At 44.1% G+C, this 23,348-nt stretch overlaps 1 protein-coding gene across 1 annotated transcript in view; it reads left to right on the top strand.

Annotated features, from left to right (window-relative positions):
* The first annotated feature begins 21,517 nt into the window (after positions 1-21,517).
* KIF5B (kinesin family member 5B) overlaps positions 21,518-23,348 on the top strand; it is a 69,596-nt gene continuing 67,765 nt past the window's right edge. The window contains exon 1 of the mRNA XM_069729659.1: positions 21,518-21,862. Coding sequence (XP_069585760.1) covers positions 21,737-21,862 — 126 coding nt within the window. The 5' untranslated portion in view covers positions 21,518-21,736. The remainder of the gene's footprint in view (positions 21,863-23,348) is intronic.

The following is a 23,348-nucleotide window of genomic DNA, read 5'->3' as shown; positions in this document are numbered from 1 at the left end:
CAATGACCATCTACATTATCCAGAGGAGGCATGGGAGACGGTCATGCGGTCAGGTGAAACTAAAATAAAACTTTTTGATATCAACTTCACTCGCCGTGTTTGGAAGAAGTAGGATAAGTACAACCCTAAAAACACAGTCCCAACCGTGAGGCATGGTGGGGGGAAACATACTTTAGAGGTGCTTCAAAGGGGTCAGGGCAACAAAATATCAAATACTTATTCCATGCAATGAAATGCAAATTAATTATGTAAAAATCATACAATGTGATTATCTATATATTTGTTTCGATTCTGTTTTTCACTTTTGAATTGTACCTATGATTAAAAAATACAGGCCTCACCATTCTTTATAGGTGAGAAAACTTGCAAAAACTTGCAGTGTATCAAATAATTATTTTCCTCACTGTATATAGGCTGAATGTGTATGCAGTGTACTGCTGTCTTCTTTGGCTATATATCAGCAGTGCTTCTATCTTCCACTTATTTATTCTTCCTTTCTTTTCCTCCTTATCTACATCCTGTTTTCTCTGTGCTCCCTGAGACTGTAGATACTTTCTCCCCTCTCCTTGCTGTGATCTGTGTGCAGTACCCTCCTCCTTTCTGCTGCTATCTCTAACACTGAGAAAAGGGAAGGGGGACCACAGAGAGCTATCTGAACTGAACAGTAGCTCTCGTGGATTTTCAACTCTTGCAAAACATTTAGCTAGAAAAAAAGACTTATGGTCACTCTGTAGCAGCAAATTGGTACACCATTTTTTAATGCAGACTAGTTAGAAAGTGTATAAAAAAAATGTTGTTTAAAGATGAACATAGCCTTTAAACTAATGTAGGGAAGTAGGGTGGAGGAGAAGAAAATGACCTGTGACAGAGTCACTGAAGAATTAGCTTACACGAATTTGCTGTCAGCTGAGCAAAACGTAATAATAAGATGTCTCCCAGCTCACAGACTGAGTCTCTTGATTTTTTATTATTGGTGTATGGATCTAGTAATCAAAGAGATTTTCATGAAAAGAGAAAATATATGAAAATATGGGATGACGTCAGTTTTAAAATAAAAAAAACATTAAGGTGGTTACTGGGATTTTAAACATTTATTTCCAAAATAGCAAGTTATCCCCTTATCTATAGTCCCAGTATTCAGACCCCCAGTGATCCTGAAAACAGGTCTCGGGAAGAGCACAGTCCTGGGGCTCGCTCACATCGGATGATTGCTATGTGAAGCTTTTTTTGAGTGCAGTCTCTTTTCCGTGGACTCACAGAATGGAGAAGATGGAGAAATTGTGTTCTCCATCTTTTCCTCACAGTGCGCTCCGATTCTTTCTTCTGAGAAAAATGTTATGTTACTAAGCTGACACTCGGATCCACGTCTGATCAGAGCATCACTAGCCTCATCAGCACCGTTCTCTCAGAGGAGAAAATATACACTCATGTCATAAATGGAGCAGAGGGGCGTATGCCCTGTTCTTTGTATCACTGGGGGTCCCAGAGGTCGGACCCACAGCGTCCAGTGTTTTTCTAGATATTAGTACCTTGGACACCAATCTGTAAAGCTGTAAGTAGAAATCCCAACTTCCCACTGGAATAATTCCCTATTAGATCTCCCATCCGGGTTACTAACCAGCCAGAAATTCCGCGACAGTCCGTAAAAATAGGGCACTTATTTCTGATGACACATCCCTTTTGAGACCCTGTTCTACGTAGTGTTATAATAAAACATTATGCCAGTCATTACACTGGTTACCCATCCACTCAAGAATCCAGTACAAAACTACTACCCTCATCCACAAAGCACTCCATGGCTCAGCACCACCCTACATCTCCTCCCTGGTATCAGTCTACCACCCTACCCGTGCCCTCCGCTCCGCTAATGACCTCAGGTTAGCATCCTCAATAATCAGAACCTCCCACTCCCGTCTCCAAGACTTTACACGTGCTGCGCCGATTCTTTGGAATGCACTACCTAGGATAATACGATTAATCCCCAATCCCCACAGTTTTAAGCGTGCCCTAAAAACTCATTTGTTCAGACTGGCCTACCGCCTCAATGCATTAACCTAACGATCCCTGTGTGGCCTATATTAAAAAAAAAAAAAAAAAATTAATTAACTGGTTCATGCAGCTTTACATGAACACCCAAGCCTTACACTATGGTTGGTCCGAATAACTATAGCAATTGTTACCATCCACCTCTCGTGTCTCCCCTTTTCCTCATAGTCTGTAAGCTTGCGAGCAGGGCCCTCACTCCTCCTGGTATCTGTTTTGAACTGTATTCCTGTTATGCTGTAATGTCTATTGTATGTACAAGTCCCCTCTATAATTTGTAAAGCGCTGCGGAATATGTTGGCGCTATATAAATAAAAATTATTATTATTATTATAACATTACCCCTTACACAATGTGCTTCCAGCTACGTTATACTTATATAAGGCTACATTCTGATTATCTCCACCCTCAGTATAAGGCCCGGTAATTGCCCACTGGAGTCGGCAGAGCTATTTACAGTCCGGCTTACATCTGTTTTAGCCACCGGAATTTATTACCATGAATCATAGCTTCCATTGTGATGTAAACCCGCACCCAACCATTCATATGTGCAGCTGCAGGGACAAATGCTTGCAGACAGCCTGCTCCATACACTGCTTCTGCTCCAAGACTTCATACACCAGCACCATTAGCTAATAGCAGACGTGATGGCATCAAAATGGCTTTATAACTTCAGGAATGCTATTCAGAAGGGTCACACGACCGTATTTTGCCTCATCCAGGAGAATAGGGCTGATTATGCCTATTGCACTCTGATCAGAGTTTGATCCCAGTGTGATCCTGTAAGGACATAGACATATTGCCCACTTTTCGCTCTTGAAGAAACAAGTTTAATGTTATACGATGTCATGTGAACTGTGATAGACAATGTGAGTTATGATATGTAATGTGAATTGTGATGTGCGTGAAAGATGTTAATAATGTTGACAGTGTCTGTAGTTTGATAGTTGGGCTAGTAAGAGTTAATGTTTGGGACTAGCCCAGAATGAGAGGGGCTGAAATGAAGGGAAAGTGGCAATTTACTGTTAGGGAGTCAGCTAGGACCTAGAGTGCACAGAGAAAGGACCTAAGGCCTATTGGAAGCAGAGCCGGATTATGGGGTGTCCCTAAATGAGAGGAGACTGAAGGAAGAGATAGCGAGAGCCGCAGCAGAAGTGACTAAGAGACTGATCAATCGGAGAAGGGTCCTGGAAGAGGGCGCCTAGCAGAAAGGCCCAGAGTTTATATCTCTTGAAGGTCACAGGACTGAGTACATGAGATTAATAGATTGTCCTAGGCGGGAGTTTCAGCTCCTCAGCACTAGAAAAGGTAAAGGGCGGCCATACTGGCACCCTGAGGGGAAAGAAGACGAGGAACCGCTATGCCCTAAAATAATACTTTTTAAAAAGGTCTTTAGAAAACCACTGGCTATCCTCCAAATTGTATCTTATTGCTCTCTACATTAGATCTAGCATCTAGCCAACAACAAAATGATATACCACATTAGAATAGAATTTGTCTGCCATTCTTTCATTATTCATGCAGCTCACTTTCAGAAAATATGATGCTTCAGAGATTACTTTATAGTTTGGCTTTAGTATCAGATCAATAGTTTTATAAGGGGACTAGAACTTATCTAAAAATATGTAGAAGCTACTTCACCCCTGCCGTACTTGATGTACAGTATAATAGAAAAAAAATGCAAAAAAAAAATACTTGGAAATAACTTAAAAGGTTATAACCAACTTTTAAAGTTTTCACTTATCAAAAGTATAAGCGATAACTAGTGGATCTGTGGGGAGGTGATTGCTGGGATCCCACTACTCCCTAGAATGGGGGCTCTGAAGCGGCTTTTTGGAATCAAACTGTGACTGTACATGTGCATCACACCTCTCCATTCACTTTGTATGGGACTGCCGGAGATAGCGTAGCTCTGAACTCAAGTATCTTCAGCAGGCCCTTAGAGAATGATTGGAGTGTTGGCGCCTCTGCATAGGAAACCGAAACGCGCATCGGGGCAGAGTGGGGCATTCCCATCACACACATCATAGGTAAGTTCAGCATTGCGTTTTAACTTTCACCTAACTTTTACCTGCATGGGTCCATTCATGGATTATTATTATTATGGATACTGTTTGTGATATCTACGTGTTCCTCTATCCTTGAATTGCTTCATTTTGCATCATTTATGATATCGAGGTGACACATATTCATCTAAACTGTTGCTATTTATTATATTGCATTTGTTGATTATACCATGTACACTGCGTGCAGAATTATTAGGCAAGTTGTATTTTGATCACATGATACTTTTTATACATGTTGTCCTACTCCAAGCTGTTCAGGCTTGAGAGCCAACTACCAATTCAGTAAATCAGGTGATGTGCAGCTCTGTAATTAGGAGGGGTGTTGTCTAATTACATCAAAACCCTATATAGTGTAAGGTGTGCTTAATTATTAGGCAACTTCCTTTCCTTTGGAAAAATGGGTCAGAAGAGAGATTTGACGGGCTCTGAAAAATCCAAAATTGTGAGATGTCTTGCAGAGGGATGCAGCAGTCTTGAAATTGCCAAACTTTTGAAGTGTGATCACCGAACAATCAAGTGGTTCATGGCAAATAGCCAACAGGGTCGCAAGAAGCGTGTTGGGCAAAAAAGGCGCAAAATAACTGCCCATGAATTGAGGAAAATCAAGCGTGAAACTGCCAAGATGCCATTTGCCACCAGTTTTGCCATATTTCAGAGCTGCAACGTTACTGGAGTAACAAAAAGCAGAAGGTGTGCGATACTCAGGGACATGGCCAAGGTAAGGAAGGCTGAAAAACGTCCACCTTTGAACAAGAAATAGAAGATAAAACATCAAGACTCGGCCAATAAATATCTTAAGACTGACTTTTCAAAGGTTTCATGGACTGATGAAATGAGAGTAACTCTTGATGGGCCAGATGGATGGGCCAGAGGCTGGATCAGTAAAGGTCAGAGAGCTCCACTCCGACGCCAGCAAGGTGGAGGTGGGGTACTGGTATGGGCTGGTATCATCAAAGATGAACTTGTGGGACCTTTTCGGGCTGAGGATGGAGTGAAGGTCAACTCCCAGACCTACTGCCAGTTTCTGGAAGACAACTTCTTCAAGCAGTGGTACAGGAAGAAGTCGGTATCGTTCAAGAAAAACATGATTTTCATGCAGGACAATGCTCCATCACATGCCTCCAACTACTCCACAGCGTGGCTGGCCAGTAAAGGTCTCAAAGAAGAAAAAATAATGACACGGCCCCCTTGTTCACCTGATCTGAACCCCATAGAGAACCTGTGGTCCCTCATAAAATGTGAGATCTACAGGGAGGGAAAACAGTCCACCTCTCGGAACAGTGTCTGGGAGGCTGTGGTGGCTGCTGCATGCAATGTTGATCGCAAACAGATCAAGCAACCGACAGAATCTATGGATGGAAGGCTGTTGAGTGTCTTCATAAAGAAAGGTGGCTATATTGGTCACTAATTATTTTGGGTTTTGTTTTTGCATATCAGAAATGTTTATTTCTAAATTTTGTGCAGTGATATTGGTTTACCTGGTGAAAATAAACAAGTGAGATTGGAATATTGTTTTTTTATTAAGTTGCCTAATAATTCTGCACAGTAATAGTTACCTGCACAAACAGATATCCTCCTAAGACAGCCAAATCTAAAAAAAAACACTCCAACTTCCAAAAATATTAAGCTTTAATATTCATGACTCATGAGTCTTTTGGGTTGATTGAGAACTGTTGTGAATTCTGCTCTTGGGCTCCCTCCGGTGGTTAAGAGTGGTAGTGCTGCGGTAGTTGGATCGCAGCATTTATCAGGTGTTTCTATTTTTTGCAATTTGGGCTGGGCTATTTAGTCCTGCTTTAGCCTTTAGTCAGTGCCAGTTGTCCATTGTTTTTGGAGGATTCACATCCATACCTGGTCTCTTCTGTTCTGTTCATTTCAACAAAGATAAGTTCTGGCTTTGTTTTTGCTGTCCACCTGCTGTGGACCTTATAGTTCTGTGCATTTTCATGTTTGGTCTAGTCCAGCTTTGTCTGTGAAGGATTTTTTGCAGCTTAGCTGTGTCTCTGGAGATGCAGATATACCCTCCATGTCTTTAGTCAGATGTGGTGATTTGTATTTTCTGTGGTGGATATTTTCTAGTGTTTTAATACTGACCGCATAGTACTCTGTCCTATTCTTTCTTTTTAGCTAGTATGGCCTCCTATGCTAAATCCTGATTTCATGTCTGCATATGTTATTTCCCTCTCCTCTCACAGTCAATATTTGTGGGGGGCTGTCTATCCTTTGGGGATTTTCTCTGAGGCAAGATAGGTTTCCTGTTTCTGTCTTTAGGGGAAGTTAGTTCTTAGGCTGTGTCGAGGGGTCTAGGGAGTGTTAGGTACCCCCCACGGCTACTTCTAGTTGCGCTGCTAAGTTCAGGGTTTGCGGTCAGTACAGGGACCATCTTCTCCAGAGTACGTCTCATGCTGCTCCTAGGCCACCAGATCATAACAGAGAACATAGTTGTTGATGAATAATAAAAATAATCCTCTAAAATACAACTTGCCTAATAATTCTGCACGCAGTGTATGTTGTTTGACATATGGTGCCCTACTACTTATGTTCCCATGGGTGACATTACATATGGATGGATCACCCCTTTCTTGTTCCTCCTGTAAGAGATTTCACTTGTAATTGTCATGTAATTATATATATATATATATATATATATATATAACAAACTAGAGAACATGGAGTACAAAAAGCACCAACTGATTGTAAAAGTAAAACAATCATTTTATTAATACATTAAAAACATACAAAAGCAGCCCAATCTGAGGGCAAAATACCATAAAGAGGAAAAATAATATACATATGTATAGGGAACCTACTAATACAGCAGACTCAATGGACCAATACTACAATATATGTACGGGTGGGTACAGTTAATCCTGAGTATAGTGAGAAGGGGGGAGAGATACACTCTATATAGGTCTAACATCCAGACTCCATGTGTAACTATATACGGATGCTACCTTAATTACAAAGTCCCCATATTCACCACACCTCTAAATCGGATGCCATCACTCACCCATAATAACAAGTGTCCTAGGTCCTCCTGCTGACCCCTTAAGGGGTCAGCAGGAGGACCTACACATGGTCCTGTCTGGATGTTAGTTACACATGGAGTCTGGATGTTAGACCTATATAGAGTGTATCTCTCCCCCCTTCTCACTATACTCAGGATTAACTGTACCCACCCGTACATATATTGTAGTATTGGTCCATTGAGTCTGCTGTATTAGTAGGTTCCCTATACATATGTATATTATTTTTCCTCTTTATGGTATTTTGCCCTCAGATTGGGCTGCTTTTGTATGTTTTTAATGTATTAATAAAATGATTGTTTTACTTTTACAATCAGTTGGTGCTTTTTGTACTCCATGTTCTCTAGTTTGTTACATGCTTTAGGAGTAGTACACCTATGATTATTTTGGTTTCATCCATGTACGTACGGAGAGAGCAGGGCCTTTGCCCCTCTCAGTCTGGTTACTTTGCTAGATTTGTTGTGATTTTTGTTCTAAATATATATATATATATATATATTTCAATAAAAAAATATGGCTTTTATTTTAATTGGTGGATTATGGTTACTCAATTTTTCGCTTTGTTTGCATGTCATATGACTACTCCATCCCCTCCCCCATATGTTTTTCATCTTACTCTTATGGGTGAATTTCACTATTTCTATAGGTCCTAACTACATTGATTCATAATTTGGTATTTGAATATCTGCTCAATAATAGGACATCCCCTCCACCCGATCTACAAGTTATCACCTATTCTGGGGTCAGGTAGTTCTTTAAAGTTGGTGTGAAGACACAGCATTGTATCTTAAAGGGAACCTGTCACCCCGTTTTTTCAGATTGAGATAAAAATACTGTTAAATAGGGCCTGCGCTGTGTGTTACAATAGTGTATGTAGTGTACCCTGATTCCCCACCTATGCTGCGAAATACATTACCAAAGTCGCCGTTTTCGCCTGTCAATCAGGCTGGTCAGGTCAGGTGGGCGTGGTGACATCGCTCTTTTCTTCCCCAGCTTTCCGTTGGTGGCGTAGTGGTGTGCGCATGTCCAAGTTCCGAATCCACTGCGCGCACGTTAAGAAACAGCGCGCGATCTGCGCTATTACCCCTGTCATCGGTGGGGGCGGCCATCTTCCTGGGGCCGCGCGTGCGCAGATGGAGTGCTCTGCTGCACGGGGCTTCAGGAAAATGGCCGCGGGATGCCGCGCGTGCGCAGATGGACATCGTGGCGGCCATTTTCCCAAAGCCGAGTTTGCATCTCGGCTTCAGTTTCATGAGAGATTTTCAGAGTTTCAACGTTTTTTTCTGAGATGAAAAACAAAAAGATGGAGGTTTCTTAACCTTTGTCTAACATCAACAAGTCTTCATCCAATTAAAAAAATCTACTTTATTCATTCCTATTAAAAAGGAGAATTCATAGAAAATTCCCGATCATAACAATGATTACTTGTAGTGGCACCTATATTTTGATAATCTTTCATCAACCATATAGAGATGGACAGCATAGTGACTCAGTGGTTAACACTACAGACTTGCACCCCTGGGGTCCTGGGATCAAATCCCACCAAGGACATCTGCAAGGAGTTTGTATGTTCTCCCTGTATTTGCGTGGGTTTCCTCCGGGTTCTCCGGTTTCCTCCCACAATCAAAAGACATACTGATAGGGGGTGACCACAGACCATTTATCTGTTCTCATCCTTTTCAGCTGTTGTTTTGGTCACTTTTAAAGTTGTCATTGCTCTTACCCATAGAGGTACTGTACAGTAGCACGAGGCAGTGTCTACAACCCACAGAAGTTGCTCAAGTAGTGCAGCTCATCCAGGATGGCACATCAAGGGGAGCTGTGGCAGGAATGGTAGCTGTGTCTGTCCAGAGCATGGAGCAGATACCAGGACACAGGCCAGTACACCAGGAGACGTGGAGAGGGCCGTAGGAGGGCAATATATCAACAGCCCCATAATCTATAATGGGTACATGATCTATTTGTGAAAAACACGGATAGCACTCACAACCGTCAAAGACTGAATGAGCCCTAACTGGTGATGTTTTTAGCAGAGAATTGCTTGGTAATACGGTGTCGAAATGTGACGCTAGTCACTACTCATAAACTAGCCGTGTAGCAGAACGGTAAAGATGTCCAAGGTCAAAAAACAGTGAAGCAAACAAAATGAAGAGACAAAATCATAGTGAGGTAACATTCCAAGGTCAGAATAACAGAAGTATAGTTGATCAGAGCCAAAGACGGATGGTCATAATGAGATCCAAGGTCAGGCAAGATCTACAAACAGAACACAAGACCCAGGGAGACAAACCACACTTAGCTGAATGTACGTCTGGCAGAAGTCTGAGACTAACAGCTCAGTTAAGTAGCCTGGCAATCACCTGGGATAATGAACACCTGGAGACAGCGAGTGCCTCCCAGCCTCAGATTGGACGCCTGAGCTGTCAATCAATATACACTGACAGCTCAGCATGCCCCTGCACCAGACTGGATGACAGAGCTGTCAATCAAAGTACTGACAGCTTCAGAATGCCCCTGTACCAGATTGGACGGCTGAGCTGTCACTAACTGTATCCCAGACACCCTGAGTGGTGGAACCGTAACACCAAAAGAACATGGTGGAAAACAGAAAAAAAAAGCCTCTTCCCTACTTTTTACATAACCGCATACACAGGTTTTCTCTGACTATGCCTTGGACCATATTATTCCTATTTTTGAGACTAGCTCTTGGGTTGTGCTGGTAATAATCAATCTACGGTATTTATTTACTTATTGTTATATGCCTGTGCTATGTTGATTTTTTTTTATCATAGACCATATTATCTAGTATTATATTTAGGTTTGTGATTGCATATTGACTTACGTGTGCCACTTTACCTTTTGCCTATTTCCATTAATACGTTACAGCACGTGCACCATATTGATTGTTTTCCTGTAGTGGACAGGTAGGGTAGCATACAGCCTTATTGTGGGCTGGAGGGCCAGCACATTATTAGCCTTTGGGCTTTTTAAATGTTTTTTTTTTTTTTTTTACTTTTTTTTTTTTTTTAAAGTATTTAAATCAAATGATAGATAGGTGATTCCTATCTTTTGTGCACACTTTGTTTTTTTTTTTGTATTACAAACTTCCACCTACAATCAGGAAGCAGGCAATATAACCATGAATGTCGCTCAATATCACAGAGCAGCAGATGTTCGGGGCTGAGTGACAAGATGGGCATGTGTGGTCAACCATAAGGACGCCCGGGATGAATGGCATTCTTGTCCAAATATAACTAATAAGAAAAGTCAACGGAGATCAGACGTTTCCCATCTCAATTAGTTTAGATGACACATTGTAAGATACTGAAGAAAATGGCCAAAATCTTGTGTTACGTTAGAAAGGTGTTCACTACATTTATATCGATGACTTGATCTGGCCATACACATTAGATGGCTGTTGGCTGAGCGATGCTTCGGCAGATCGTTTTATAGCCATTGTGGAGATCAGACTGAACTAAAGGAATCCATCTTGTCTTCTTCCTGAGAAATCTCGCTTACAACAAGATACATTTCTGCTGACTTGACATTTCCTTTTATGGAAGTAATCATGTGTGCATTCCTTCTTTCAATAGCAGCCTTTCATTCACCTTCCAGATGATGTAACTTTCTACTGATAAAGACTGGTATAGATTGTTTATGTAAGAGATAGTGAAATATGAGCGCTTGTGCGCATGTCTGTAAAAGAATAATTCTTTTCTATATAAAGGAAGGGCAAAGCCCAGAGAGAGAGATGTGCTCCTGGGCTTCCCCTGTATATGATCACACAATACCTTGTTTGCGTGTCATTTACTCAGGATCCCTACCTCTAGTAAGCCAGGGACTGAGAAGGACTTAACATTTCTTTGGCGCACCGAACAGGGACCCGAGATGAGAGTATTTGCTCGAGATTCACCTGCAGATACGGACAATGGAGATCTGGGATAATGGACGGCAAATGAACTGAAAAACCTGGCCAGGTAAGAGACATTATTAGTTCTCTTTTATCTGCCTTGTATTATCCGAAAGATCTCTATGAGCCGTGTCACGCTGGGTTAGTCTAGTAGTGAGTAGATACCTATAAAACTCGGGTTACTATATTGTATAGATTTATGAGTCCTGTCCCTGGCAGTGTGTGAACAGTGTGAAGGTTGTGGTATGTTGTGAAAGAAGAGCAAAAGTGCGTAGAAAAATAAGCCGAAATAGTTGGGGTATAAGCCTTATACACGGAAGTCAGCCTAACTGGGTCATGTGGTTGCGTCCTTTCGGGGAGACCTCCGCCCATGCTTGACTCTCATTTAAGTGCTTAACCTCCTTCATTTCTGGATAAGGTTTGATAGAATGAGCCCAGGACGCGGGTCCATGAGCCTGGGACAAGTATGCTAACTGACACAGAAAGTTTTGTGATCTGTATGGTGTTGCTGGGTCTGTTTGCGTGCATAATAGCACTTAAGTACATTCTGCACATTAGAAAGAATGGAGCAGATCAGCCCTTCAATATTTTAGCTCCCTAGGAGAGAAGGCAACGAGACATCACCTAGGATAAGTGATTGTCCAAACGTCACCTGGGATAGAAATAGCTAATATTGAAAAAAAAGAAAAAAAAAAAAAAGAAAAATGGGAAATAAACAGACAAAAACCGTCTTAGGACAAGTGGAAGCAGCAGATATCATACAGGAAAGATGTGGGAAGACAGTCAGAAGTCAGATTAGAAGGGTAAGAGAAAAATTGGGAATTTCAGAAGCACTTATGTTCAGTACAGAATGGGAAAAACTGAGTAAAGAACGAGGTGGAATTATCAAAGACAATGGGTGGGAAGAAATCATACACTGTATGATAGAGGTCTCAAAAACAGCTAAAGAGGAGAATTGGAAGTATGATCCAGACACTTCCAAATGGATTATGGGGAAGGGAAAAAGTTGTGACATAATCCCACCACCTTACCTAGATCCAAAAGCCCAATCATTTGTACCATCTGGAGGAGCAGAAGGAGGAAAACAATTTCCAGCCTTGTATCCCAATCTTGGTGGGGTAGGAGGATGGGTATGTTCACACTGTGGACAACAAAATCCAGATTGGAGAAATGATTGCCTAGTCTGTGGTACACCTAGACATGGCGCTGTACTTGCCCCTGTTAGGGTAGTACCAAGACCCTTTAGGGAACCTGGTGCTGACGGGGTAATGGGAACTAGATATCACCAGACCCGACAGTATTTTCCTTGGTCCCCTGCTGAAGGTATGTCCCTCCTGCATAATGCGCCTGATCCCACTCAATATCCCATCCGATTTGCACAATACATACAACAAATCATGCAGACTCATGCTGGGGTCTGGGCGGACGGGGAAGAATTATGTAGAATGAAAATGTCCCCCGGACTTTTTCAGGAATTATTGACACACCTACAGCCCAATAGACCAGTGGCAGAAGGGGGTGCCTTACAGACAGAAGCATCAGGTACCCAGTTCACAGAGGCATTAATAATTTTCATGAGAGAAAAACAGAGGGAAAGGGGATCTACGGGTGTGATTATGCAGAAATTTGGGCAAAGTATTGAAGAATATAGTCAAGAATTAGAAAATAGCTTTAGGGATGAAGGATTGGATTTGACTGATGCTTCAGTAAGGAGACTTTTTACAAAACAATTAATAGAGGGGCTAGATCCGAAAATCAGAGAAAAATTTAAATCCTCTACTCCAGATTGGAGAACAATTGAACAACCAAATATTGTGAAACAACGATGTTTAGGAATAGTCATGGATATGAGAGAGAATCGTAAGCCTGTTAGAATAGCACAAGCTAATACAGGAGGAAGAGTGAGACACAACTTTCCTTGCCACTACTGTAAAAAGCCAGGTCATTTCCAAAGAGAGTGCAGGAAGAAGTTGGCAGATATAAAGTCAGGCAAATTTGTTCCCAGAAATAACCCTCCCCAAACGGACAACCAGCAGAAATCTACCATCATAGATGGTCCCATACCAGATTCAGATTGACTCGATGTGTTACAAACTTCCCTACCAGCTAGAAGACCTATGATACAGGTGAATGTGGGGGGGAGAGAGATTCCATTTTTGATAGATACAGGTGCAACTTCCTCAATTTTGAATCAAGATTTTCTTCCGAATCCGGAAGATATTTCAGAACAAACAACTTTTGCTGAGGGTTATGATGGGGTAATTCGAACACTGCCATATACTGTGCCCCTAGAGGTCTCATTAGGACCTAAATGTTTTGCATCCAGATTTTTGTATGCCAGAGGTGCCCCAACATGTTTGTTAGGAACTGATGTCCTAAAGAAATTAGAAGCTAACATCAATTTTAGGGAAGATGGCACAGTTATACTGACTATCCCTGATGATGCAGAAACATTAGAACAATATGTTAGAATTCAGGCTTTTGAGGATTATGCTGAAGAAAAAGAGTACACCACAGATCTAGACCTCTCAATGGTCCCAGAAACACTGTGGGCACAGGGTGACACTGATGTGGGACTATTGCATATCTCTCCTGTAAAACTATCTGTGCAACCAGGAACTGTTCTCCCACAGCTCAGACAATACCCTGTGAGTGCCCAGCAGGAACTAGCGATTACAAAACAGATAGAGGGATATAGAGAGAAAGGGGTTTTGGTAGAGATACAATCACCTGCTAACACTCCTCTGTATCCAGTCAAGAAGAGAACTCTTGATAAGAGTTCTATGCCCAAATATCGTATGGTACATGATCTAAGAGAAATAAACAAAGTTCTAGATCCAATCACCCCAGTTGTACCCAATCCTCATACGTTACTATCACAGATACCAGCCAGTTCTCAAGTATTTACTGTAATAGATCTTTCAAATGCATTTTTCTCGGTTCCTTTACACCAAGATAGTTGGCATTTGTTTGCATTTACATTTAAGGGCAAACAGTTGGCGTGGACACGCCTTCCACAGGGAATGATACACTCCCCTACTCTTTATTCAAATGCCCTACAAACAGTCCTTCAGAGGTTTGAACCCGAACCACAGGTAGTAATTTTGCAGTATGTGGATGACCTACTACTTTGCTGCCCAGATCTAGAAACTGCAGAAAGGTCCACTGTGAGTTTACTATGTTTTTTAGAAAAAGAAGGGTGTAAAGTGAATAGACAAAAGCTACAAGTTTGTCAGACCAAAGTGGTCTTTCTAGGTCATTGCATTTCTCAAGGTAAAAAGCATCTTACACCTCAAAGAACTGAAGCAATAAGACAGATGAATGAGCCTAGAAATCATAAACAGCTACGAGCATTTTTAGGAATAGTGTCTCATTGTAGACAATGGATTATACATGCCAGTCAACTAATGCAACCACTGTATGACTGTGTAAAAAGTGAACCTTATTTGTTGACAAAAGAAGGTCAGATTTCGTTCCAACAATTAAAAGATGCCCTTGTTTCAGCTCCAGCGTTAGGGCTACCAGACTACACCAAACCATTTCAGCTTATGGCTGCAGAAGTTGATTCCCATGCTACAGGAGTTCTTACCCAGAAGCATGCAGGGAAACAAAGACCAATTGCATATCTTTCAGCAAGGTTAGATCCCGTAGCTAGAGCAGCGCCAACCTGTGTACGTGTAGTTGTTGCTGTCTCACTATTGTTGGACAAAGCATCAGAAATTGTCCTAGAGCATCCACTCACAGTTCAAACTACACATGATGTTTATGGGATATTAAACCAGGTCCAACCAAAACACATTTCCATGGCCAGACATTTGCGGCTACAGTGTTCTTTGTTGCTCCCCTCTACTATCACATTTGCTAGGCTTCAGACTCTCAATATAGCTACACTGCTACCTCTCGAGTCTGAAGGGGGGAATAAGGACACTGATCCACACGCAAATTTTTTCCCTACAGACACACATGATTGTACAGAGCTCATTTTACAAGAAACGGTAGGCTTACCCAATGTATCCGAAACACCACTTCAAAATCCAGATTTAGAGCTGTTTATAGATGGTAGTAGGTTTGCAGATGACACAGGTAACTTCCATACAGGGTATGCAGTTGTGTCAGAATCTGAAACTCTCAAAGCAGAACCACTTCCACCGAAACAGTCTGCACAAGAAGCAGAACTAACAGCATTGATTGAAGCTCTTAAAATAGCTGAGAACCAGACAGCTAATATATACACTGATTCTAGGTATGCACATGGTATTGTGTTTGATTTTGGAGTAATCTGGAGAGCTAGAGGTTACATGACAGCGTCAGGACAACCTGTAAAACATGCTTCTCTGATCAAACAGATCTTAGAGGCTGCACAAGAAACAAAAGAAGTAGCAGTAATCAAGGTAGCTGCACATGTGAGACTCGACACTAGGGAATCTAGGGGAAATGATAGGGCTGATAAAGCAGCCAAAGCAGCAGCAGTCAAACCCTTACAACAGGTCCATACTGTAAACCCCACAGAAAATACTGAAGATAGACTGAGACAAGCACAGGAAGATGCAGGAGAAGAGGAGAGGGACAGGTGGAAAAAGGAAGGGGCAGAAGAACAAGCGGGAATTTGGAAGAAAGATGGACTAATATGTCTACCTAGAGCCTGGTATCCGATTGTAGTTGGTGGACTGCACCACCCTACTCATGTGTCTGCAAATGCAATGACACTACTGGCAAAGCAAGTCTGGTTGGCTCCAGGTTTTGGCAACTATGCAAGAGACTATTGTGCTGCATGCGCTATATGCCTGGCACATAATCCCGGACAGACAACAAAGACCCCTATGAAGCACCACGTCCGACCTCTCTACCCGTTTCAGCGATTACAAATAGACTTTATCCAGCTGCCAAAAAGTAATGGGTATGAGTATGTGTTGGTATGTGTGGACATGTTCTCGGGGTGGCCAGAGGCCTATCCAGTTCGGAAGGCTTCAGCTAAAAACACTGCTGTAAAGCTAGTTGCCGAACTGATACCCCGTTACGGTCTCCCTGAAGTGATCGAGTCAGATAGGGGTACTCATTTCACTGGAGAAATATTTCAAAATGTACTGAAAATGTTGGGTGTTGAAAGTCAGTTACACACTCCGTACCATCCTCAAAGTTCTGGTAAGGTGGAACGCATGAATGGAACTTTAAAATTAAAAATACAGAAAGCCATGGCTGAAACAGGAAAGCCTTGGACAGAATGCCTTCCACTGGCCCTTTACTCAATACGCAATACCCCAAGGGGTAAGACTAAACTGTCTCCATATGAAATTTTGTTTGGCAGGACTGCCAATTTAGGATGTTATTTTCCACAGCAACTTGTGTTAAATATTGAGTCATTGACTTCTTATGTGCAAAATCTTCAGAAACAATTAACTAAGGTGCATGCACAAGTTTTTGCTTCCCTTCCAGATCCTGACAACACAGAAGGAAGTCACAAGTTGGAACCAGGTGATCAAGTCTATGTAAAAAGACACACCAGAAAGGCTCTAGAACCAAGGACCCTTCCAAGTCCTGTTGACAACACCTACATCAGTCAAGCTTGAAGGAAAGGCATCATGGATACATGCAAGCCATTGCAAGAAAAGCAGTATAAACTCATGATATTGATGTTAATAATGATAACCTCAACGGAGGCGTGGGATAGACTGAATTCTCTAGCCCCTTTGAACAATAGATTCGTACAACATCATAGAAAATTAGTGCATGACTTGTTAAACAATACACAAACCCTGACAGATTGTTGGATCTGTACCCATTCGCTGGTATCAGCCACAAGTATACCTTTTCTAGCAGTTCCCGTATTAGCAGAAGAAATATTCGCTTGGCCTAATTGTTCAGACAACCTGGCCAACAACCAAATTGGTAATGCTAGGCTGTGGAATACTACAATCGCCATACCAATTGTGGGATGGGTAGAATTTCCTTGGTGGCAGGGTAATCTCTCAGGGAGTAACACACATCTACAATATTTAGCATTTAGGGGAGGAAAATGGGTACCTAGAAATAAGACTGGATTAACTAATTTAGGACAGGTTCCCACAGAAAATCTACAGCTTAGTTTCAGTACAACCGTCCCCCCCTCTGATGCTTTCAAACCTGTAGTATTGGAAAGATACATACATAATAGAAAATGGAAACATTCTAAATTGTTCCCCCAAGGTGATGCAAACAGTTGTACAAGTAAGCCGGGGAACCTGGTTTGTAATAAATCCGATGAGTATATCAAAGGAATGCCTGTATGTGGGAATCCCGCAGCCGGGTACTGTAGCCCCTTGGGACAAAAACCCTCTTGGTGTATGCTTCAGAATGTATCTAGATTTGTGGACTTGGCTCACAGATTGGTATTGCAGCACTCAGCTCTATGGGATCTGCCTGAAGGTACATTTTGGATATGCGGAGAAGGAGCATATAAATGGCTTCCCGTAGGTATAAAGGGTACTTGTACATTAGGACGCCTAACCCCGGCTACATTCATAATTTCAAATAAACAAGTGAATATGCAAGCCGTGCCCAAGCACACACTGTATAAAAGAGCTGCAGATAACTCACCACGTCCCTCGGGGAGGCCACATATAGTACAAATGGGAATTCCTAACAAAATTGCTAGTACCATTTTTATTTATCCTATGTTAACACAGATGTGGGATAAATTAGTTAGAGCCACGGATTATCTAGATGATCAGATCTGGGATATATTGGATATACTAAACACTAGTATAGCTGTACAGAATCAGCTTATAATAGTCACTAACCAACATACCCTGGTATTGGATTACCTAACTGCCTCACAAGGGGGTATGTGTCAAATCATCGGACCCACCTGCTGTCATTATATAGACCCGAATAGTACTATGAGTATGACATTTAAATTAAAGGACGTACAACGACTCAGGGATCAGTATGACAAAGACAATGACCAGAATAAGGATAGCTGGTGGTCAGATACCTTTTCTTTTCTTAACCCAGCCAACTGGTTCAGAGGAATCGGTGGGTGGGTTGCTGGGATTATGCAGAGCATAATACATATAGTTATGATTATTGTAGTCATATACGTACTATTCCAGATTGTGCTCAAGAGTATCTCAGTATGCACAGATAAACTTTGTGTAATAGATGCAAGAGTATAAAGTTTTTTTTCCTTCTTCTCTTATGTTATCCTTTGCTAATACTGATTATTGCGCTTATTTTGCTATCCCTTTGTAATATCTGTACTTATTGCAAAACAAAGAAAAGGTTGCGAGAGTTAAACGGAAGAATTAATACTAGATTTGATTCTCTTATTGAATACAAGCATGTACATGTGTAATACCAAATAAAGGCTTTGTCTTTGGCCCTGTGGTAATAAAATAAATAAAAGAAAATGTCAAAGGGGGGAATTGTGGAGATCAGACTGAACTAAAGGAATCCATCTTGTCTTCTTCCTGAGAAATCTCGCTTACAACAAGATACATTTCTGCTGACTTGACATTTCCTTTTATGGAAGTAATCATGTGTGCATTCCTTCTTTCAATAGCAGCCTTTCATTCACCTTCCAGATGATGTAACTTTCTACTGATAAAGACTGGTATAGATTGTTTATGTAAGAGATAGTGAAATATGAGCGCTTGTGCGCATGTCTGTAAAAGAATAATTCTTTTCTATATAAAGGAAGGGCAAAGCCCAGAGAGAGAGATGTGCTCCTGGGCTTCCCCTGTATATGATCACACAATACCTTGTTTGCGTGTCATTTACTCAGGATCCCTACCTCTAGTAAGCCAGGGACTGAGAAGGACTTAACACCATCTCAGCCCACCCTCCCATACACGGGAGCTCGTTCGGCCGAATATTCCTCTGTTCCCTATGAGGAAGCCACCGACTGATACGTCGGCCTGCGGCTTATCTCAGGGAGAACAGTGCGATCGACAGTCTAAAATCAGACTTGCGTGATCAACATCTTTCCAGACCATGAGTTGGCTGAAGCCCCCATACTCATCAGACCATCGCTTGAACCCGTCTATTTATCGGCAGGTTCACCCGACGTTAGTTTAGTCTTATGGGGTCATAAGGATAGGTCATCAATATCAGATCAGTTTACTGTTTACATCCATCTGTCTCAAAGGTGATGACAGCTGTCTGGTGGGTGCTGACTGTCAGACCCCGCTATCAGTAGAGATCAGCGGAGTATGGCTTCTTTTGTTATTTTCGAACATTCTAACACTTACTGTCAACCCCTTTAAGGACAAAGCTGCGTGCAGCAGTACGATAATCAGCACTTCTGTTGTGATGAAGATGATTCTGTTATTTCAGATCAATGTCACATTAAGATAAGTTTACAAATGCCATTTTTCTATATACAATAAATTTGATTATTGGTAATATTTATTTTTTTTTTAAAAGGTGCAATGACATATCCATAGAGCCCTGAATATCTGACAGATGGGAATCAATTCTCATTACCTTGGATCCTAACACTTTCCATAAAAACAGACAGGTTCCTCATGAATATATTAAAGGGGTTGTCTAAGGATTATATCTCCTGGAGCGCATCGCTTCCCTGCTGTGAGGCTCAGTCACTTCTCGATGACAAAGCATGAGGCTGGGTAGTCAAGGAGTTCAATTTCAAGAGCCAGGAGGGTACATTATAAATATAGGGAGGTGACAAAGGCTTAGTCAGGTAACGGTCTGAGGTCAGAATACCAGGAGGATAACGGATCAGAGCAAAGGGGATAGGCAAAACGGACTGTCAGAGCGAGGTCCAATGTCAGGCAGCAAGAAGATCCACAAACAAGGCACAGAGAAACAGAGCGAAATCTGCATCTTGGAGAAATCTGGGACTGACAGCCCAGCTAAGTAGCTGTGCAATCACCTGGGACAAGGAACACCTGAAGACAGCCCAGCACTTCTCAGTCTCAGATTGGACTGCTGAGCTATCAATCAATACACTAACAGCTCAGCACACCCCTGCTCCAGACTGGAAACTGACCTGTCAATCAAAGTACTGACAGCTTGAGTACCAGATCGAACGGCCGAGCTGTCAGTAACTGCATCCCAGTCACACTGAAGGGTGGAATGGTCTGCCTGCCATCTTCCTGCTTGCCAGGGGACTTGTGCATTCTTGAAGATTGAAAGTTTGGGGATGCGGCATGGTTGAGCTACTGGTCCTGTGAGCCAGCACAAACAGCACGCAAGGACAAGCTCCTTGGCTTGGAGACCGGCCACCTCTAAGGCAGCCAGAAACCCTGGCAATGAGTATTACACTACAGAATTAAGAAACCCTCTGTTCTTAAGGATGCAGAGGATTTTTAATAAGAGGTAAATTGCAAAGTTACTTGTTTTTACAAGCAGTTTGCCCCATTTAATACAATTAAACAACCGCTAAGTGTGGTCTGAGACTGTGATCGGCTGCAGCAGTCACATGTACCTGGGTCAGGATGTCCTCACGGCCGCAGGAAGTGCCCACCAGCAGGGGATCGGGTAGCTTTACAATGAAGGTGGCGCTTCCCACATACACCTTTATTATTATTATTATTATTTATATAGCACCATTAATTCCATGGTGCTGTACATGAGAAGGGGTTACATACAGGGTTATAGATATCGATTACAGTAAACAGGTTTACAATGACAGACTGGTACAGAGGGGAGAGGACCCTGTCCTTGCGGACTTACATTCTATGGGAGTTACACCTACACTTACACCTCCTCCATGAGGTCACTATTGGTCTTATAGGAAATAATATGGACAATAAAGTCATAAATAAATGAATAAGAGACTTGAAAAATACAACACGTGGTCAATTTATAAAAGTTATTGTCATGGAGAGGGGAACACAATTAAAAACGTCTTTTGTGAAAATAAAACAAAAATAAAAAGCAACAATAATAAACAAAAACATATGACTTTTTTTTACATTTTCCACCAATATTATAAAAAAAAATCCTAACATAAAGGAGATATGAAAATTAGGCCCCACATATCACCAAAAAAGAGAGAAAAATATTTGACTATCCGAAAGAGAAGAGTTTTTAGTGTTCTTAAAACCACATACAAAAATGTGCCTGGTCAATAACAGGTTAAAACAAAACAAATATGACACACGCTACCTAGAGAAACAACAATACACCGAATAGGGAGTCAAAAAACAGTCCTTCCTGTCTCTCACCGATTAGATTTCTATCCTTTTTTGTCTCCATCACAAGAGACACATTATTATAGTCTCCGATTAATATTAGCGACACTGCACTACAGGAAAATGGCGACCGCCGCGCTCTCAATGCGGAGTGTGACGGGGACATTTCCACAGCCTCGGCTCTGCCTCTAGCGCCCGCAGACTCTATTCTCGCACTCCCTGTCTAAGCGCTCAGGAAACTCCTTTAACGCATGCGCAGTAATCTTTAGGGCGAACCCTGTGTGGGCGAACATGACGTCATCCCCAGTTACCGCCGGCAGGAGAGGAGGAGCAGGGAGCGTCACCGCCGGCCTCCGCCATGGCTGCCATATTGGATGGGAAGTGAGGAGCTTCATTCCTCCGCCCACTGAGCTTGGTGGCGCACGGACCGGGCCTGGGGAGAGGCTGCGGTGCTTGTAGCCTGTTCGTCGTTTTGCACGAATCACCCGGTCCACGCCCGACTATTTTTTGTTGCCGGACACACGCCCCGGGCGTGAGGCGGAGGAGACAGCGGACAAGATGGCCGACCCGGCAGAGTGCAGCATCAAAGTGATGTGCCGCTTCAGGCCTCTGAACGACTCCGAGGTGGTGAGAGGCGACAAGTACGTGGCCAAGTTCCAGACAGAGGACACGGTGGTGATCGCGGTGAGTGGCAGTGCCGCCTTACACAACACTATGCCGCCCGAGGCTGTGGTCCGGGGACCTGAGGCTGTCATCAGGGACAGTGCCCCCTGAGGCTGTGGTCCAGGGACGTGAGGCTGTCATCAGGGACCGTGCCCCCCGATGCTGTGGTTCGGGGACCTGAGGCTGTCATCAGGGACCGTGCCCCCCGATGCTGTGGTCCGGGGACCTGAGGCTGGCGTCAGGGACCGTGCCCCCCGAGGCTGTGGTTCGGGGACCTGAGGCTGTCATCAGGGACCGTGCCCCCCGATGCTGTGGTCCGGGGACCTGAGGCTGGCGTCAGGGACCGTGCCCTCCGAGGCTGTGGTTCGGGGACCTGAGGCTGTCATCAGGGACAGTGCCCCCTGAGGCTGTGGTCCAGGGACGTGAGGCTGTCATCAGGGACCGTGCCCCCCGATGCTGTGGTTCGGGGACCTGAGGCTGTCATCAGGGACCGTGCCCCCCGATGCTGTGGTCCGGGGACCTGAGGCTGGCGTCAGGGACCGTGCCCCCCGAGGCTGTGGTCCGGGGACCTGAGGCTGTCATCAGGGACTGTGCCCCCTGAGGCTGTGGTCCAGGGACGTGAGGCTGTCATCAGGGACCGTGCCCCCCGATGCTGTGGTTCGGGGACCTGAGGCTGTCATCAGGGACCGTGCCCCCCGATGCTGTGGTCCGGGGACCTGAGGCTGGCGTCAGGGACCGTGCCCCCCGAGGCTGTGGTCCGGGGACCTGAGGCTGGCGTCAGGGACCGTGCCCCCGAGGCTGTGGTCCGGGGACCTGAGGCTGGCGTCAGGGACCGTGCCCACCGAGGCTGTGGTCCGGGGACCTGAGGCTGGCGTCAGGGACCGTGCCCCCCGAGGCTGTGGTCCGGGGACCTGAGGCTGGCGTCAGGGACCGTGCCCCCCGAGGCTGTGGTCCGGGGACCTGAGGCTGGCGTCAGGGACCGTGCCCCCCGAGGCTGTGGTCCGGGGACCTGAGGCTGGCGTCAGGGACCGTGCCCCCCGAGGCTGTGGTCCGGGGACCTGAGGCTGGCGTCAGGGATCGTGCCCCCCGAGGCTGTGGTCCGGGGACCTGAGGCTGGCGTCAGGGACCGTGCCCCCCGAGGCTGTGGTCCGGGGACCTGAGGCTGGCGTCAGGGACCGTGCCCCCCGAGGCTGTGGTCCGGGGACCTGAGGCTGGCGTCAGGGACCGTGCCCCCCGAGGCTGTGGTCCGGGGACCTGAGGCTGGCGTCAGGGACCGTGCCCCCCGAGGCTGTGGTCCGGGGACCTGAGGCTGGCGTCAGGGACTGTGCCCCCCGAGGCTGTGGTCCGGGGACCTGAGGCTGGCGTCAGGGACCGTGCCCCCCGAGGCTGTGGTCCGGGGACCTGAGGCTGGCGTCAGGGACCGTGCCCCCCGAGGCTGTGGTCCGGGGACCTGAGGCTGGCGTCAGGGACCGTGCCCCCCGAGGCTGTGATCCGGGGACCTGAGGCT

This window comes from Ranitomeya imitator, chromosome 6, assembly GCF_032444005.1.
Source record: "Ranitomeya imitator isolate aRanImi1 chromosome 6, aRanImi1.pri, whole genome shotgun sequence".
Classification (NCBI taxonomy): Eukaryota; Metazoa; Chordata; class Amphibia; order Anura; family Dendrobatidae; genus Ranitomeya; species Ranitomeya imitator.
The sequence above is the reverse complement of the archived record's forward strand: the minus strand, read 5'-3'. Positions and strand labels throughout refer to the sequence as shown.